Below are 19,220 nucleotides of genomic sequence, written 5' to 3' on the forward strand. Positions count from 1 at the left end.
GAAATGTTGCTTTTAATGAAAGGAAGATTTTCCACATTTACAGGTGTTTAGGCATATTTAATAGGAGCTTCCAAAAAATTCAAACTAATTAAATCCTGTGCAAATAAAACCTACAACTAGTTTTCAGCAGATTTTACAGTGTGTTCTTAGGTATGAGAATACACACTCTAAAAACAATGTAACAGACAAAAGTTTGACGAATGATTGCACCATAAAACAGTGTTTTATATACAGTTTACAAGCTATGATTTCCTGCTATAAATTAATACTGTACTATATAGTACTTATTGTGACCTTTTAAAAGCAACTGCTGACAGTTGCCTCTCTTTTCACTTACAGGATGTATAGAATTTTATATGAATGAGTCCATTTCAGTGTCTGGTCTGGAAGAATACAAAGGTCTGACGTCACACACTGTGATGGACGGTTTTAACCGGGTGCTGACTGGTTGTAGGGAGTTTCCCCCGTCAGTCCTTTATGCACTGGACCTCCGAGATGATGATGAAATTATAGTCAACTGAATGGTTTGGGTAATAGATAGAAGTAAAACCTTACGCTCTGTCATCCTGCAATGTCACTGTAAGTGAAAGAAGTAAACAGTGGGGAAATTCTTAGCAGCTGAGAAACTTTCTCTCCCCATCCTCATGATCCAGTTAAAAATATTTTGAGAGACTATTTACAATAAAATGCATCTTTTTGGAAGAGAAGAACTCTCGGTCATATAAGTTAATTTGAACCACACTTTGCTAACACTTTATCTCAGTGGTATAATGGTGACAACCAAGCTTTCCTTCAAGTGACCCATGGGACTGAGGACCAGTCACATAAATCCCCCTGGGAATAGCGATCCCAAACGCCCCCCAAACACGTCCACTGGTACTCTCAGTCCTGACTAGACATCACAACACTTGGGGAAAAAGAGTCTCTTTCAAGCATCTTCTAAGGTTTCTTTGGCCCTGGGAAGGAAAAGTGAGACACCCCTAACACTCCAGGAACGCGCCTCAGTGGTGGCTCACCTCTTACCCCCCTCTTGAGTGAGCTGCAACACTGGGGTTTTCTTCCGCAATAAAATACTGCTGAACTCACAGTGAGACGCAGAAACATGAAGCCAGCCAGCGTGGAAAAGAGCAGCTTCCTCCACTTCGCACTTGGGACACCTGAGGCGGCAGCCCCGCTCTGAAGTGCCCATTCTCCATGACCTAAGCGTCTGAAAAGCAGTGTGTGTGTGAAGCTGTACTACATACACGGTGCGTGGACTTCACAGGGCTCTCCTGCCCGGGACACTCAGATTGCCATTTCCTCTAAAGAAGAAAACGCTTAGCTCCGTTGGCATGGAAGACCCTCCTGCCCCACGTTTCAAACAGGAGATACCTGTAGTGTTCACCTGGAAAACTATGCACTGACACGGGCCTGAGACGTGGAGAAGAGAAATGTGTATTTTAAAACAACATGTGGGTTCAGGGCCAGCGGCAATGCTTCTTTAGGAAAAACATAAAGCTGTGGGTTTGCAGCCCTTTAACGTAAATACAGGAAGGTAGCTTTTAGCAAGCACAGGCTTACAGCACATGAAAGACATTGTATTGCTCGGGTTTTGGTAAAGGAGATGTGTTAATAATAATGCCTATGGATGAAAAGAACACACTTAATTGTTACTGCAGAGTGATCCTGGGGGGGGGGGGGTGGCAAATGGCCAGAATATTGTGAACTGACATCAGTAGACAAAGAACCTCTGCACAACAAACAACAGCTGCCCATAATTTAAATTGTGCCAAATTCCCTCACTCCGAGGTTTGACATGGTCTTACCTTCTACTGTCACATGCAAACAACTTAACCTACAAAGAATTTTAGCTGAACTTAAAATTGCACCTAGAAAGATACGGGATTATTTGTACCTATTACAAAAACCTGTTAAAATCAAGGGCTGTTACAAAGAATGAGGTAAACTGAAGACTCTCTCCACTACACAGCCTTCAGATAAATGGCTTTTTTCTATTGAGTTCTAGGTTTGCACACCACAGTGTTTTGCTAGCAAAGCATTCAGAGTTCTCTTCTAGGAACCGTTTGCGTGTGTGTGTATAAATTTACACACGCACGCACACACACACACACACATACACACATACACACATATATACACTGTATACTGCATCAGCAAAATATATATATTATATATATTTATATAAATATAAGGAACATTTCCCCCCCCCCACCCCCAGTAACATGTTTCTTAGTGTTTTATTTTTTTTTTTGTACACAGAGAATAGGGAATTTCAGAATTTTTACATACATTTTAGCAAACAAGTTTTGATCTATTGGCTTCTTGGTGCAGTAACGCAATGGCAATCCCCTCTGGTGCCACAGGCTCATACAACTATAAGGAAGCTGTGAACACTAATTTCTTAGGAGGTGAGGCCAGCCCCACAGGAACTTCTCTTGCATCCCTCTGGTCCACCATGTTTCATAAATACTTAGAATTTTTTTTCCTCAAATGAACCATTAGACGTTAAAAACGGAACAATAGAGTCACAAAGGGCCCCATGCCTTTCAGCAGAAAGCATTCTCCCTCACTAGGCGACTACCACAGTGCAGACCCGACGGCCTGGAAATATGCTCAGGGGGTTAGTCAGTATTGTCTGTATTTGGTTACGGAAAAGGCTCTCTTTTTTAAAAAAAATCCAAAGTGCATAGTGAGAACAAATCAAAGCTTTTTTTTTTCTTCTTCTTCTTCTTTTCAGCATCAGTTTCATCTAAGCATCTTTCTAAGCCAGGACTACTCAGATGCCTTGCCTTTGTCCTCCCCACCCTCCAAAAATAAAAAATTTAAATAAAATAAAAAATAATTAAAATGTCAAGCAATGTAGACATTCATCAGCCTGGTAAACAAACTTTGCCAGCAAACAGAAGTCCTACTATTGTAAAGAAAATGGATAAGACAAAAAGTACATATGATGACCCAACTACTGTGTTGTTGGGTAATTTATAAGGTTGACCTCCGACTTCATTGATGTAAAATCCTATTGGAAATATTAGGGCAGCCATACAGAAAAGGATCACTGTAAAACAAACCAAAACACAACATTAGTAACATGGTTTGGTGATTAGGAAAACAATGAAAATTTGGCGCAAAGGAAGTTTATAAGAAGGGTTGTGGATTGATAACATGGTCAAACCTGTCAAAACATAAACCACTTGTCAAAATATTTGCATATACTACAGATCATATAATATCCCCCAAATCTAACAATTAAATTCAGGGAAAGCTGGATTAGCCTTTTGAGACAATTTCAAATATCAGCGTTAAGAAAGGTCCCCAAACCTACCAAGTACTCATATGCATTACTCTTGACCATTTACTTAAATGGTGATTCAGGGCTACATTCTGGCTGTGCTACTTAATAGCTGTGTAATCTCAGGCTTCTGGTTCCCTTCTGAAAATGAAGTAAATGCTAGAAGTATAAACAAACATTAGCAAGTCCTGGCACAGTGCCAGCCACATTGAGAGTAAGTGCTGAATAAATGTTGCATGTCATTGGAGTTATTATTTTGCCAATTCTCTGTTCCTCTCAGTTGGTACTAGTTAAAAGGAATCAGAGAAAGGGTACATCCAAGTACCATTTACCTCACTCTGGTTTAAAGTCAGCTAGTGGAAAGAATCTCAGACTTCCGCAATGATTAGCAAATTGTCAGAGTGGCTATCTCTTATCATGGACAAAGCCCCCCACCCCCAAACCACCCAACCTGTTAGGTTTCTGAATATACACAGGTGGGGGAGGGTGAGAAACCTTTGAGTTTTGTATACAAACACAATGAAATCTAGTATTTGCTAAAAATGTTTCTAGAAAAATATCAGAAAACCCACTGTCTGAGTAGAAGTAATTCCACAGGCCACTATTTTAGCAAACAGTGTGCTCCCCGGTGCTATAGAAGAAATGTTCTGAGCAAATGCAGACTGCCTATGGATAGGCTAGTTTTTCCAAGAAAACAGTTTATGCTTTTTGAAAGCACATTGGTAAAATGTGAACAGTCTTTTCAATTCTGGAGGCAGAAACATTTCTCAGTGTAATGTGAAGACAGATTACTATACTCATTGTATATGAAGAGTTGAAGCTTTCCGTTATAATCTGAATGAGAAACCTTTCCCAAGTTAGACCCATTCCAAGGAATAGTGACAGTCCTGGATAAACATATCAGATGACACTTGTCTTAAATTACTTTTGGGCCAATCAATAAAACTTAATAGAGTCCTTTAAAAGCCAAAAGAAGAGCCCTCGCTGGCTTGGCTCAGTGGATAGAGCACTGGCCTGCGGACTGAAGGGTACTAGGTTCGATTCCGGTCAAGGGCACATGCCCGGGTTGCGGGCTTGATTCCCCAGTAGAAAGCGTGCAGGAGGCAGCTGATCAATATCTCTCTTTCCCTCTTCCTTCCTCTCTAAAATCAATAAAAATATACTTTAAAAAAAGCAAATTAACCAAAAAAATAGTCAAAATGGGAGTCTTTTCCTGGAACAGCTCCAGAAATGTATTAAAAAGTAACATTTTCTCAAGTAACATACTAATTCAAGAGATACACCAGTACATTTGTTTGCTTTGCACTATTTAGGTGGATTATTTTATATTATACACACAGTCTATCTCATTTTGGGCGAATGACCATGCCAAATGTTACACAGCACATTTGGATTCTCTTGGATACCTACAATAGAACAAATAAAAAATACAGTAATTAAGTGTTAGATCTTTTGGTCCTTCTGTTGTATAGTCAGCAATAAATAACTTCATCAGTGCTGCCAATGTCCACTTATCAGTATTACCTGTCACCAATTTCTAATAATTCTTATACCTTAATATGGTTTGGTAAGTAAAATGAAACCACAATCTAAGTAGCTAAACTTAATCTATAAAAACAATGGGATATGATTAGTTTTAAAATCAATTTGTTTCTTCTAATCTCAAAAACTAAAATAATTTAGACATATGCTGATATACAGTTCATTCTGTTAACCGATATGCTGACTTTATTTTTACCCTTTCATATTTTCTATTGTAAAATAAAAATCTATCCATTATAATGGAGTAAACATCTAACGACTATACTTAAAGTAGAGTTTAATATTTTACAAGACTTAATTCTTCTTCCAAATTGGTTAGGAAAAGCTTAATCAAATTTAAAGGAAGCAACTCCTATTCAATCTAATTTTGGATTTTAATCCAAAATATTGGGTTCTCTATACTTCCTGGGGATATTTAATGTGGGTAGATGATTTTTCTTTTAAACCATGAGACCTGTGAAGTTACATTAGATCTTAAAATATTAACTGATAATATCTATCAACTTTTGACTATTAAGTTTTGGGTCCCAAATAAGCCAATAGAGACGTAACTTCGTATCCTCCATGGTGGTGGGAGTTAAATATCAGGTGTGGTGGTAGATGCGGATGTGAATTAGGTAAAGGAGAAGGCCAGGGTCAGACTTGAAGAAAAGGACACCTTTGCTGCCCCCTCTCCCCCACCATGTGTGGCTCTCCTCGGAGAGGTTTCCCCGCTGTGTAAACCAAACAGAAAATACTACCCTCACAGTCTTACCAAAACTACAGCTTAACTGGAACAGAAATGTATGCAATCGAGATGATGACAGGCAACAGTACATTTTCAAAGGCTGAATGGAAACACTAGGGGGAGCCCAACCCCCTCAGGACTGCCAACCCAGTGGATTAGCTCCAGTAACAAAAAACAATGTATTTAAGGAAGCTAAGAGGAATGCAGCTCTGTGCTTACTTAGATGACATTAACTCCAATATATATTCTGGAGCTAAAAAACCCCAAGGGACACAATAATATAAACAGAATATACAGTTACAGAGCACTCACGTGTACATACATGGTTTTATGCCTAGAACACCTCTGGTAGGAAACCCTAGATACTAGTAACAACAGTGTTACCTCAAGGAAAGGGGTATTGGATATCTGGGTGACAGGGACACAAATGAGACTTACTTTTCATTTAGTGACACTCATAGACTTTGCATTATTATATGCATATTATTTTAAAAACTTAAACAACATAATCATAGTTTTTTCCCTTTACTGGGTCACAGGAAACAATGGCTCAGTGAGCATCTTAATGAATACTTTGCTGCATACTACTCTGTTAAACTGTATTTGAGATTTTTTTCATATTCATAGCTTATGTATTCCCAAATTTTAACTAAATCCAAAAACTATATGCTTCTTCTTTGATTTTACATAAAGAGTAAATGCTCTCTGAACAAGTGAATATACCCTGTGAGTAAAGATTTCCTTAAAATTCCTCATCAATACCCTTTAAGGTAGCAGCACTGTCTCTACAACTGTCTCTGGACCCTACTATCTAGAAAAGAACTGTCTTGGGAAGTTTGTTCGACCTCACGAAAGATCATCACCTTATCTCATATTTTTTTTCTTTTCTTTTCTTTAATATATTTTTATTGATTTTTTACAGAGAGGAAGGGAGAGGGATAGAGAGTTAGAAACATCGATGAGAGAGAAACATCGATTAGCTGCCTCCTGCACACCCCCTACTGGGGATGTGCCTGCAACCAAGGTACACGCCCTTGACCAGAGTCGAACCCGGGACCCTTCCGTCAGCAGGCCAACGTTCTATCCACTGAGCCAAACCGGTCAGGGCTTGTCTCATATTTCTTAACAAGAATGGAGATTTTTTTATGTCAAAAGCAATTTGATCTGCCGGCTGGTATGGCTCAGTGGTTGAGTGTTGCCCTATGAACCAGGAGGTTAAGATTAGGGTTAGGGTTTGATTCTCAATCAGGGCACATGCCCGGGTTGTAGGCTCGATCCTCAGTAGGGGGCGTGCCGGAGGCAGGTGTTTAATGATTCTCATCATTAATGTTTCTCTCTCTCTATCCCCTCTCCCTTCTTCTCTGAAATCAATAAAAATGTATTTTTAAAAAGCAACTTGATCTAAATTTAAAAATAAAGCAGAGATAGAGACAATAATAAAGCAGAACTAGAAGCATACATTAAGAGAGTTTCTCAGAGAGGGAGAGACAGCAGCTTGTGGACTATACCCTTATCTTATTGTCTTATAAGGATACATTGAGTTTTAACAACAGGGATATGTGGGATTAAGCTGCATCCCTAGCCTATGAGTTCTAAATGAAAATAGCAAGTGAAAGTAAGCTGTGTTATAATAGTCACTTAAAAAAAACTTATGCAAACCTGAGATGATTAGGCACTGAACTAAAAGTCCAGTCCTGTCGTGTGGCGTAAGTACCGTCAGGCTCTGTCTTAGAGCATGGCTTCTCCAATGGGGCCCTCCTGCCATTGGGGGCCAGAGAAGCCTTTGCTGTCGCACGGTCCTGCGTAGATGTAGGATGTTTACAGCATCCCTGGCCTCCACTCACTAGGTGTCAGTAGCATCCCCCTTTACTCGTGACAACCAAAAATGTTTCCAGATATTGATAAATGTCTCCTGGGGGCAACACTGCTTCAGAGAAAAAGAAGCATGAAAGTAAAATTACAGAAACAGCTTTTCTTTGTACATTTTTGTTTCCTTTAACTTGGGCTAAGCCTCTGACATTTTGAAATTACACCAATTCTGCAAAATACAAAGGACTGTGCAACATATAAATATATCACACCTTTGGGCATTGACTAATAGAGTAAGAAATGTTGAGAAACAATTATAAAATAATCCTATGTGTTGATTTTTCAATCGTCACATATAGCTGACAGAAAAAAACTAAAAATCAATGGCATTAAAAAGAACATCAGCATCTACATCTAATTTATATTTGTTAGATTTTCATCTAGATTTATCTTTATTTGATAGAAGATACCAATACCTTCCAGAAGAGAAAAAGACTCAGGTTAGTGGTAGCTCTGAGTCACAGACCTCAAAACACTCATGTACAATGTTAACAAAAATAAAATTCATTAAAATAGCATTTCATACAAAGCAATTAAGGTTTTGGATGTCCTGGTCTTGTGTTGAGAATTCTGAAGAACCGATGGGACTGTGCAGTTTATCTGACGGCCATAAGTGCTGCTCTCTGATGATTATGGAGTCCTTATTACTGATTCTTGATTATCTTCAGAAAAATACCAGTGTGCACGCCTTCTAGACAAATTACTAGCACAGGTTACTTACTTCCAGTGAATGCTATCCATCGAGCATATTTTGTAGCTTCTCTTCGCCAGTGGGAAGCCACCAGCAAACCACATGTGACAGTCAATGAAATGATTCCCATGATGATAAAAAACAGTGTGGTCACCCACTCCGGGGGCAGCCGAGGTGGGATGCATGTTCGGTCTCGTCCATGGATTGTCTGACACTGTCGCACAAGGCCCACAGTGAGTGCTCCTGGGGGAGATGCAAAAGGTGGGAATGTTTTAGTGGGTTTGGCATACGTAGGGGATATTTCCTACCAACACCCCTTTAGTTCTTAACTCGTATTTCTCTCTCTGTGGGTCATTCAAGCACTTAATTCCACTGAGTCCCATTCTTCAGCATTCTGCTATAATGCATAAGGTAATGGTAATGCTTGACTTAACATAAAAAGCGAACTTAAAATAAACCTCACAAAAGCCGTGAAAAGGCAACTCACTTAATCTCATTCATTAAACACACACTTTTCTGAGTACTCGTGTCACACACTGTTTCTAGGCTCCAGGAAAATAACAGTGAACAAGAGAGATGAGTTTCCAGCTCTTGTTAGCTGGAACTTTCGTTTTCCCAGATCCAAGACTCACTGTATATTATTTTATTTGGCTGAGGAGAAAAACCCTTCTCAGGAAATTGAAGGCAAACTTAAAATATGTTTAAGCATAGCATACAAGTAAAATAAGTAACGAAGTATATACTAGAACCAATATAATTTATTAAAGTTAAAAGGTCTAAGCATATTACAATATAAGTACTTTTTCATTATATTCAAGAAAATGTTGTAAAAACTAGTAAATTCCACCATTTGGGAAGTTCAACAATGTTGGTACAGTGCACAAGCGTCCACAATGGCAAACCATTACTGGCATGTTTCAGCAGGAACGTTCAGAGGTATAAGGTGCCCCATTCTCCTTATTCATTCATATAACAGGAAAGTGAATTTTGTAAAATATGAAGTACCATTTTAATATAAACATGTTCTCATGAAAAACCTAAGGAAACCCTCTCTCAAATTTTGGGTGAATTAATTTGTAGAAACCTAGATAAGGAAGGTGAAAGAGTATTTTTTCTTCTTCCCTGCTAAAAACTGCTTGTTTCCCCCTTTTAAGGGCAACTGCGAATGGGGAAATTGCCACAAAAGTACAGGAAAAGAAATTTCTGGAGCCACTGAAAACATAATAGATTTCGACATCATTTTTGGGTTTTAATTATTTTCTCAATGTGAACAACATAGCACTTGCCTTGAACAAGCGGCTCTTTGGAGGACGGCAGTAAAACTCGGAGGGGCATGTGGGAGGCTGCCCTGAGGGAGCGGACAGACCATGGTGGGTGTGTGCGTGCAGATACGTGCGGGGGAGTGGGGCTGGTGGAAGGAGGGGCTTTCCTGCAACTTGTGTTTTGCCACTGATACATCTTTAGAAATAAAACAATATGTCCAAAGAAAATGAAGCAAAAAAAACCAGTTCTCTCAAACCTGAGTTGTGGAAGATGGTGGCATAGGTAAAACACCCAAACTTCCTGCCTCACACAACCACATTAAAACTACAACTAAAAGACAAAACGAATATCATCCAGAACCACAGGAAGGCTGGCTGAGTGGAAATTCTACAACTAGAAGGAAAGAGAAAAGCGCATTGAGTCCGGCAGGAGGTGCAGAGGTGTGGAAGTGTGGAGGTACGAAGGCGCGTGCGAAAGGGGCTGGCAGCTGGGTATGCTGTTGTCTTTTTCAATCGGGAAGGAGATAGTATCTCCCAAATGCTCTGAACTCCAGTTCTGGGCGAGAATCTGGGGACCCAGACTCATATGGAGAGAAACAGGACTGTCTGGCATCAGGCTGGAACGTGAGGGCGGCTTTCTCGCAGAGGTGCTTGCAGTGGTCATTGTTCCTGCATGGGGCCGCAGGACACAGAGACCCAGGGACCCAAGCCCAACAGGCAACCATGGCTATTTGCTCTGCCCTGGTGGTTCCCTGAGACCCTGATCCACCCAATGTACAACCCCACCCAAGCTGTGCGCAGAGGTTTTTGCATACGAATGGCCTGGCCTTTCTCTGCCTAAAAACCTGTCAAACTGCAGCTGGGTCAAAGAGCCCAAGGGCTTCCAAAAGAACAGCTGCGCCTCATCTGGGCACCTCCAAACCCCAAACAAAGAGGAGGAATCTGCAGATCTCTGTGTAGCTCCTGCTGGGTGGCCTCAGGCAGTTGCTGACTTTGCACCTCCTTGGAAATCCAAGAGCCAGTCGACCCAGTGGTCAGAGTGGGACCATCCAGATTGCAGCTCCTCGGATCCATAAGGGACACACTCAGGGGGCAGACTCAGAGAGCACCAAAGCCCCACTGAAGCAAGTCTTGCCCGATAAAGGTGTCTCCAGCACAGCAGTTCTCCCACTATAGACACAATTGGTCCTCACAGCCAACTGGCCTGGAGGTCAATTCCTCCCAACAGCAATTAAGGCTTAACTACAATGAGACTGTGCAAACAGCCCACAAAGGGATGCACCTAGAGCAGCCATGGGCAAGCTACGGCCTGCAGGCTGGATCCCGCCCGTTTGAAATGAATAAAACTAAAAAAAAAAAAAAAAAAAAAAAAAAGACCGTACCCTTTTATGTAATGATGTTTACTTTGAATTTATATTAGTTCACACAAACACTCCATCCATGCTTTTGTTCCGGCCCTCCGGTCCAGTTTAAGAACCCATTGTGGCCCTCAAGTCAAAAAGTTTGCCCACCCCTGACCTAGAGTGTCCAGCTCAAGTGACTGGGGAGGCTGAGCCACTGGGCCCTATAGGACATCTACCACACAAGGCCACTCTATCAACTCAAGGAGACTTAGCAGCTACCCAATACATAGAAGCAAACACAGGGAAGCAGCCAAAATGCGGAGACAAAGAAACATGTCACAAATGAAAGAAATGGAGGAAAGCAAAATACTGGATATAGAATTCAAAACCATGGTTATAAGGTTACTCAAGAATCTTCTAGAAACCTCCAAGAAATATAGTGAGACCCTCAAGGATATGAAAAAGGACCAATTAGAAATTAAGCATACACTGACTGAAATAAAGAATAATATACAGATATCCAACAGCAGACTAGAGGATCACAAGAATCAAGTCAAAGATTTGAAATACGAAGAAGCCAAAAACACCCAACCGGAAAAGCGAAAGGAAAAAACAATACAAAAATATGAAGATAGTGCAAGGAGCCTCTGGGACAACTTCAAGCGTACCAACATCCAAATTATGGGGGTGCCAGAAGAAGAGAGAGAGCAAGATATTGAAAACCTATTTGAAGAAATAATGACAGAAAACTTCCCCTGCCTGGTCAAAAAAATAGACTTACAAGTCCAGGAGCGCAGACAGCCCCAAACAAAAGGAATCCAAAGAGGACCACACCAAGACACATCATAATTAAAATGCCAAGGGCAAAAGACAAAGAGAGAATCTTAAAAGAAGCAAGAGAAAAGCAGTTAGTTACCTACAAGGGAGTATCCATACGACTGTCAGCTGCTTTCTCAACAGAAACTATGCAGGCCAGAAGGGAATGGCAAGAAATATTCAAAGTGATGAATACCAAGAACCTACAACCAAGATTACTCTACCCAGCAAAGCTATCATTCAGAAGTGAAGGTCAGATAAAGAGCTTCACAGATAAGAAAAAGCTAAAGAAGTTCATCAATGCCAAACCAGTATTATATGAAATGCTGAAAGGTATTCTTTAAGAAGAGGAAGAAGAAGAAAAAGGTAAAGATACAAATTATGAACAACAAATACACATCTATCAACAAGTGAATCTAAGAATCAAGTGAATAAAAAGTCTGATGAACAGAGTAAACTGATCAATATAATAGAATCAGGGACATAGAAAGGGAGTGGACTGACTATTCTTGGGGGGAAAAGGGTGTGGGGGGTGCGGGAAGAGACTGGACAAAAATCGTACACCTATGGACGAGGACAGTGGTGGGGGTAAGGGCAGGGGATGGGGTGGGAACTGGGTGGAGGGGAGCTATGGGGGGGGGGGGAGAGGAACAACTGTAATAATCTGAATAAAGATTTATTAAAATAAATAAACTGCAAAAACAAAACAAAACCAAAAAACTGAGTTGTACTCTTTTTTAATTCTTCTAACGAATTCTAACTCTATCTTTTTCAGGAGAATGAAGGAAGATAACTCAAACAAATTATACCCTTTTCTCTCAAATCACCTAATAATTAAGCCCATCTTGGGATGTCCAGAGGTGCAACAGCATTATGGGATCATCTCTGGGGGGTGGAGGAGTAGAAAGTGAGCTAACCATCACATTAATGCCACACTATCCCTCCTTCTAGCTGCTGCTTGGAGTTGAGTGACTTCATAGACCAAAGAGAAGTATTATCAGTTTAAAGTTTTTGACAATTGCTAACCTTTAAAGTATCACAGCAATTGCTAGAAACCAGAAAAGGCAAAAGGATGGAGGTTAAGCACCAGGGAGTTGCAAAATCGTTCTCAAATTGAAACACTAAAAAGTTCCCTTGAAAAGAAAACTTGGGGGAGAGGGAGTATCTATGACAAACCTTTTATTGTAACTTTGGAAACAGATAAGGCTTTCACAGCAGTGCTAGAACCCCTAACAGGAAACTACTCCTGATCATTCAGCAAAAGACCTCTAACAAATTAACCTCTGTAGTCACTATCCCATTTATAACAGCTGTGATTGCTGTAAGAATAGACAACAGTCAATGAAAGGCCCTCTGACAAAATGCAATACTGTGGATTCTGATGACAGCCCCACATCTCCTGACTGGCTTACCACACGAGTGCACACAGAACCATCAGAAAATGAAAATTGGAGCTATGTCGTCCACAAACCAGATGGAAACAATGACCTGACAGATAGTCAGCTTTGAAGGAAGAGTTATGCTCCTATGGGGAAGGAAGTCCTTATCAACACAAGTCAAGACCAAATATTCAGCAGCTGCATTCTGAAAGGAAAGAAAGCTAATGCTAACACACAACCAGAAGGGACACTGTATATAAGAAAATAAATTCACAAATACTAAAAAAAATCTTTATTGTTGAGAGTATTACAGATCACCCACCACTGTCCCATCCCACTGGTTCCTGCCCCACCCCAAGCCTTCACCATCCTATTGGCTGTGTCCATAGGTAATGCATATATGTTCTCTGGTCAATCTCTTCCCTCCCCCCTTGTCACCCCTTCCTTCTGAGCTTCTGGTTCCATGTTTCCATGCCTCTGGTTCTATTTTATTCATCAGTTTATTTTGGTCATTAGATTCCTTGTTTATTTTGAGTTTCAGATTCAATTGTTAATAGATATGCATTTATTGGCATTTTATTGTTCATATTTTTAATCTTTTTTCTTCTTCTTCTTAAAAAAGACCCTTTAACATTTCATATAATACTGGTTTGATGGTGGTGAACTCTTTTAGCTTTTTCTTGTCTGTGAGATTCTTTATCTGACCTTCAATTCTAAAGGGTAGCTTTTCTGGGTAATCTTGGTTTAGGTTCTTGCTATTCATCACCTTGCATATTTCTTGCCACTCCCTTCTTCCCTGCAAAGTTTCTGTTGAGAAATCAGCTGATAGTTTATGGGTTCTCCCCTGTAGTTAACTAACTGCTTTTCTCTTGCTTCTTTTAAGATTCTCTCTTTGTCTTTAACCTTTTACATTTTAATTATGATGTGTCCTGTATGGGCCCCTTTGAGTTCATTTTGTTTGGGACTTTCTGGGCTTCCTGGACTTGTAAGTCTATTTCTTTCACCAGGTAAGGGAAGTTTTCTGTCATTATTTCTTCAAATAAGTTTTCAATATCTTGCGCTCTCTCTTCTGGCACGCGTAATGCGAAAGTTGGTACGCTTGAAATTGTCCTAGAGGCTCCTTACACTATCTTCATATTTTTGGATTATTTTTGCTCTTCTGAAAGTTTTTGCTTCTTCATATTCCAAATTGTTCATTTAATTCTCAGTGCCCTCTACTCTACTGATGATTCCCTGTAAATTATTCTTCATTTTAGTTAGTGTATCCTTCATTTCTGATTGGTCCTTTTTCATGTCTTTGATGTTCTCACTAATATCCTGGAAATTTTGACTAAGTCCCTTGAAGCTTTCATTAAGATCCTTGAGTAACTTATAACGACTGTTTTGAACTCTGTACCTAGTAATTTGCTTGCTTCCATTTCATTTAGTTCTTTTTCTGGAGATTTCTTCTGTTCTTTCATTTGTGACATGTTTCTCTGTCTCTGCATTTTAGCTGCTTCCCTGTGTTTGTTTCTATGTATTGGGTAGAACTGCTATGTCTCCTGGCATTGGCAGAATGGCCTTGTGTGGTAGGTGTCCTGTAGGGACAGTAGCTCAGCCTCCCCAGTCACCTGAAGTGGACACTCTAGGTGCACCCCTTTGTGGGAGTGTGCACAGTCTTATTGTAGTTGAGCCTTGATTGCTGTTGGTATCATTGGGAGTACTTGATCCTCAGGCCAACTGGCTGTGAGAATCAGCTGTGACTACAGTGGAAGAGCTGCTGTGTAAAAGATACCCCTCTGGAGCAAGACTTGTTTCAGTGGGGCTTTGGTACTCACCGAATCTGACCCTTGAGTGTGTTGCTTATGGATGTGTAGAGTTATAATCTGGCATGGTCTGAAGCTGTCCACTGGGTGCACTGGCTCTGGGGCCTCCCAGGAGGTACCAGGTCAGCCACTGCCTGCACCCTGCCTGGAGCCATGCTACAGAGCGATCTGCAGATGGCAGTTACTTGTGTTGGGCTTGGAGGTGCCCAGGAGAGGCCGAACTGTGAACCAAGGCCGGCTGCTTTTAGTGCCGGGTCTGGGACCACTTATCAAGAGGTATGGGGCATGCTGAGTCCAGACGCACTTGTTTGAGATTTTAGGAAAGTCTAAAGCCTGAGCCAGGGCAGGCCATTCATATAGCAAAGCTGCTGCAAACAGCTTCAGTGGGGGATCAGGGAATCACCAGGGTGGGGCAAACTGTGTGGACCAGATTGATGGAGACTCAGATATGATGCCTGCCAGTCAGCTCTGTGGCGAGAGAGGTTTCAGCAAGCACTTTTGTCAGGGAGAAAGCTGCCCCAGAGTTCTTGCCCTGATGCCAGACAATTTAGTTCCTCCCGGTATGTCCCTGGATTCTTTCAAGCTGCTACCCCAGTGCTGGAGCTCAGAGGGAAGGAGGGAGTCCGTGTAAGTCTATGTGTTAGTCCTTTAAAAGGAACTGCCTGTGTTTCTAGCAGCCTGTGTATCACTCGGCCACAATTCCTGCTGGTTTTTACAGCCCAAAGTTACGGGGGCTTCTCTTCCCAGCACTGAAATCCTGAGGTGATGTCTGGTGTGGGGCTGGGACCCTTGCTCCGCATGGAGGCCTCTGCAGCCGAGATATCCCTCCTGATTAAAAAAAATAAAAACGCCACACGTGGGTGTCGGACAAGCCCCTTCCATGCTTCAGCCCCTCCTACTAGTCTCAATGTGCTTTCTTCTTTACTTGTCTAGTTGTAGGACTTCCACTCAGCCAGATATCATGCAGTTCTAAATGGTAGTTGTTCCATATTTTAGTTGTAATTCTGATGTGGTTGTGAGAGGATGCAAGTACTGTGTTTACCTGCACCGCCATCTTAATTCCTCCTCTGCAAATATTTACTGTCTTTCATGTACTCAGACTGCTGTAGTGGTCAAGGATTCCAAAACTAATACTGTCATACTTTCACTGAAGATAGACTTTCCTTAAATACATTACTGGGCTATTGCAAACAGTGGTCAGTCCATATTGTTGCTAAGATTCATTTTCTTAGTAAGACACTAGGCCAACATAATTTATATCATACGCACATATTTCCCATAAGCTGTCTGGGGAAAGGGATCTGTGTTGCTACTACTGAATCTTCTAAATTCTGGTTCTGTTACTATCCAAATTTTTACCAGTTTAAATTTCATCTTTTACCTCAAAAAATAATCTCCTGCTTGTACATTCAAATCCATTTCTTACACTGACTAGTCAAGATCTTTTACATTCTCCAAATTCTCTGGGCACATTGTATCACACAATTATGCATTTGATTTACAGCAGCTTCTTTTTACCCCAAACAGAAAATGAGCTTTTCAGGAAGGGAGTGAACCTTCTACTTCAATGGAAACCCCAAGGCAGGCCTACAGCAATGGGCAAAAGCAGGACTTAATAAGCATTTTGGTGAGCCTGGACAAGCGAGAAACATGCTAAATTTAAAATCATGCTGTATTAACTAGATTCTCCTGTAGAACTGTGGTAGTGTGAACCATACTATTCAGCACAAGCTCAGTCAGTAATTAATTTTTGTTTTACCCAACAAATCTTTTGCTTCTTGAAGGGCCTATAATTCCATTTCCCAAACAACCAATCCGTCTTTACCCTGTGGCTGTTTCCTAGGTAACCAATCCAGCCAAATAAAAGACTTGCACACAACAGAAAAAGGAAACTACACCAGGAACTGTAGCATTCTACATGTGTCTCAGTATCTCACCTGTGTATTATAACACACAATAGGAAGTCATAATGAGTCCTACCCAATTATGTGGGGTATCTTACTAAAGAGGCTTTTCACACTCATTTTCTGTAGCTCCAGGCACAGTGGAAATGACCTGGCATGGCCAGTCTAAGCATGTCTGTTGCCATATGAGGATGATTATAAGGCATTTAGGTCACTACTACATCGTAGAGCACAGCAAGATGAAATGGTTTCTCTTTTTTCCCCTTTATTAAGTTTATTGGGATGACATTGGTTAACAAAATTACACAGGTTTCAGGTGCAAAATTTGAATGACCAGTCAATTTTTAATGGTACTGAAGATCCCTTGTCTATCCTACTTTAAATTTGTTCAGATTTTCAACATGCAGATTGAAGTTTTTCATCAAACTTGGAGAGATTTGGGCCATCATTTGCTTAAATACTCTTTCTGCCCCTTTCTCTCTCTCTCTCTACTCCGTCCAGGCCTCCTATTATGTGTATGCAGGAATACTTGAGAATGTCTCATGGGTCGCTCATGCTCTGTTCATTTTTATTTTTTCCCTGTTCTTCAGATTAGATAATATTGACTGACCTGTCTTCAAGTTTGCTGGTTCCTTCTGCCAACTCCCATTTTCTTTTTATAATTCCCATCTCTGTATTAGATATTCTCTATGTAGTGAGGCATTGTTTCCTTATGCCCCTTTAATTCTTCACTGTGGTTTCCTTTATTTTGTGGAACATATTTCTCACAGCTGATTTACACTCTAGTAAAATGTTTGCATTTCCTCAGAGGCAGTTTCCACTGGCTTATTTTTCTTGTGTATGAGCCAAACTTCCCTGTTTCTTTATGTGAATTAACATTTTTAGTTGAAAATTGGAAATCTACGCTAATAAAAGACAAAGATGCTAATTGACCATACCTTCGCTACGTCCAAAGCCATGCCCATCAGCCAATCAGAGTGACTATATGCAAATTAACCCAACCAAGATGGCGGCCAGCAGCCACAGAGCTGGAGCAAGCAGGAGGCTTGGTTGCCCAGGCGATGGAGGAAGCCAAGCTTCCCGCCTGTGCTGAGCTGGCTGCGGCCTCCGCTTATGGAAACAAAGTTTCAATTATAGAAGACAAATAAAATCCCAGATACCAGCTTCCAGCCAGCCTCCACTGGGAGTTTGGGTGGCTGGGAGCCGTGGCCAGCCTGCAAACAGCCCTCAGCCCCTCACCCAGACTGGCCAGGCACCCCACCAGGACCCCCGCCTCCCCGAAGGGGCTGTAGCCAGCCTGCAAACGGCCCTCAGCCCCTCACCCAGACTGGCCAGGAACCCCACCAGGACCCCCGCCACCCGAAGGGGCTGTAGCCAGCCTACAAACGGCCCTCAGCCCCTCATCCAGGATGGCCAGGCACCCCATGGGGACCCCCACACTAAAGGGGCTGTGGCCAGCCTGCAAACAGCCATCAGCCCCTTACCCAGGCTGTCCACACCCTCATGAGGTGAGGGTCCCTGCTGGGGGCCTTGGCCAGCCTGCAAACTGCCATGAGCCACTCACCCAGACTGGCCAGGCACCCCAGCGGGACCCCCACCCTGATATGGGACACCCTTCAGAGCAAACCAGCCAGACCCCACCCATGCACCAGGCCTCTATCCTATATAATAAAAGGGTAATATGTAAATTGACCCTAACAGCAGAGCAACTGGGAATCACTGGTCACTATGACACACACTGACCACCAGAGGGCAGATGCTCAATACAGGAGCTGCCCCCTAGTGGTCAGTGCGCTCCCACAGGGGGAGCTCTGCTCAGCCACAAGCCAGGCTGACGGCTGCCAGTACAGCGGTGGTGGTGGGAGCCTCTCCTGCCTCCTCAGCAGTGCTAAGGATGTCTGACTGCAGCTAGGGCTGCTCCCCACTGGCAAGTGGACATCCCCCAAGGGCTCCTGGGCTGCCAGAGGGATGTCTGACTGCCAGCTTAGGCCCAATCCCCCTGGGGAGCAGGCCTCAGCCAGCGGATGGTCATCCCCCAAGGAGTCCCAGACTGCACAGGCTGGGCTGAGGGACCCTCCTGAGTGGACATATTTTTGTGCATGGGGCCTCTAGAGTGTGTGTGTGTGTGTGTGTGTGTGTGTATATACACACACACACACATATATACATATATATACATATACACACACACACACATATATATACTAGAGGCCTGGCGCACAAAATTTGTGCACTTGGGGGGAAGGGGGGGTCCCTCAGCCCGGCCTGTGCCCTCTCGCAGTCTGGGACCCCTCGGGAGATAACGACCTGCTGGCTTAGGCCTGCTCCCAGGTGGCAGAGGGCAGGCCCAATCCCTAGGTGCAGCCCCTGGTCGGACTCAGAGCAGGGCCCATTGGGGAGTTGGGGCGCCGCCCCTGTCATGCACAGAGCAGGGTGGATCGGGAGGTTGCGATGCCACCCTCAGTCACGCTCAGGGTAGGGCCGATTGGGGGGTTGGGGCACCGTCCCCTGTCACACTCAAGGCAGGGTCGATGGGGAGGTTGCGGCGTTACCCACTGTCACGCACAGAGCAGGGCCCATAAGGGGGGTTGGG

General features: G+C 42.4%; 1 protein-coding gene across 4 annotated transcripts in view; it reads right to left on the bottom strand.

The window, feature by feature from the left end:
* Positions 1 to 2,240: 2,240 nt before the first annotated feature.
* The window catches only part of MOSMO (modulator of smoothened), a 63,969-nt gene continuing 46,989 nt past the window's right edge, over positions 2,241 to 19,220 (bottom strand). For 2 of the 4 annotated variants that reach the window (XM_036308692.1, XM_036308691.1), the window contains 2 exons: positions 8,149 to 8,361; positions 3,064 to 4,695 (listed from right to left, as the gene is read on the bottom strand). In XM_036308692.1, coding sequence (XP_036164585.1) covers positions 4,665 to 4,695; positions 8,149 to 8,361 — 244 coding nt within the window. In that variant the 3' untranslated portion in view covers positions 3,064 to 4,664. The other 2 variants (XM_036308694.1, XM_036308693.1) reach the window with 2 other exon arrangements.

This window comes from Myotis myotis, unplaced genomic scaffold, assembly GCF_014108235.1.
Source record: "Myotis myotis isolate mMyoMyo1 unplaced genomic scaffold, mMyoMyo1.p scaffold_m19_p_5, whole genome shotgun sequence".
Lineage (NCBI taxonomy): Eukaryota > Metazoa > Chordata > Mammalia > Chiroptera > Vespertilionidae > Myotis > Myotis myotis.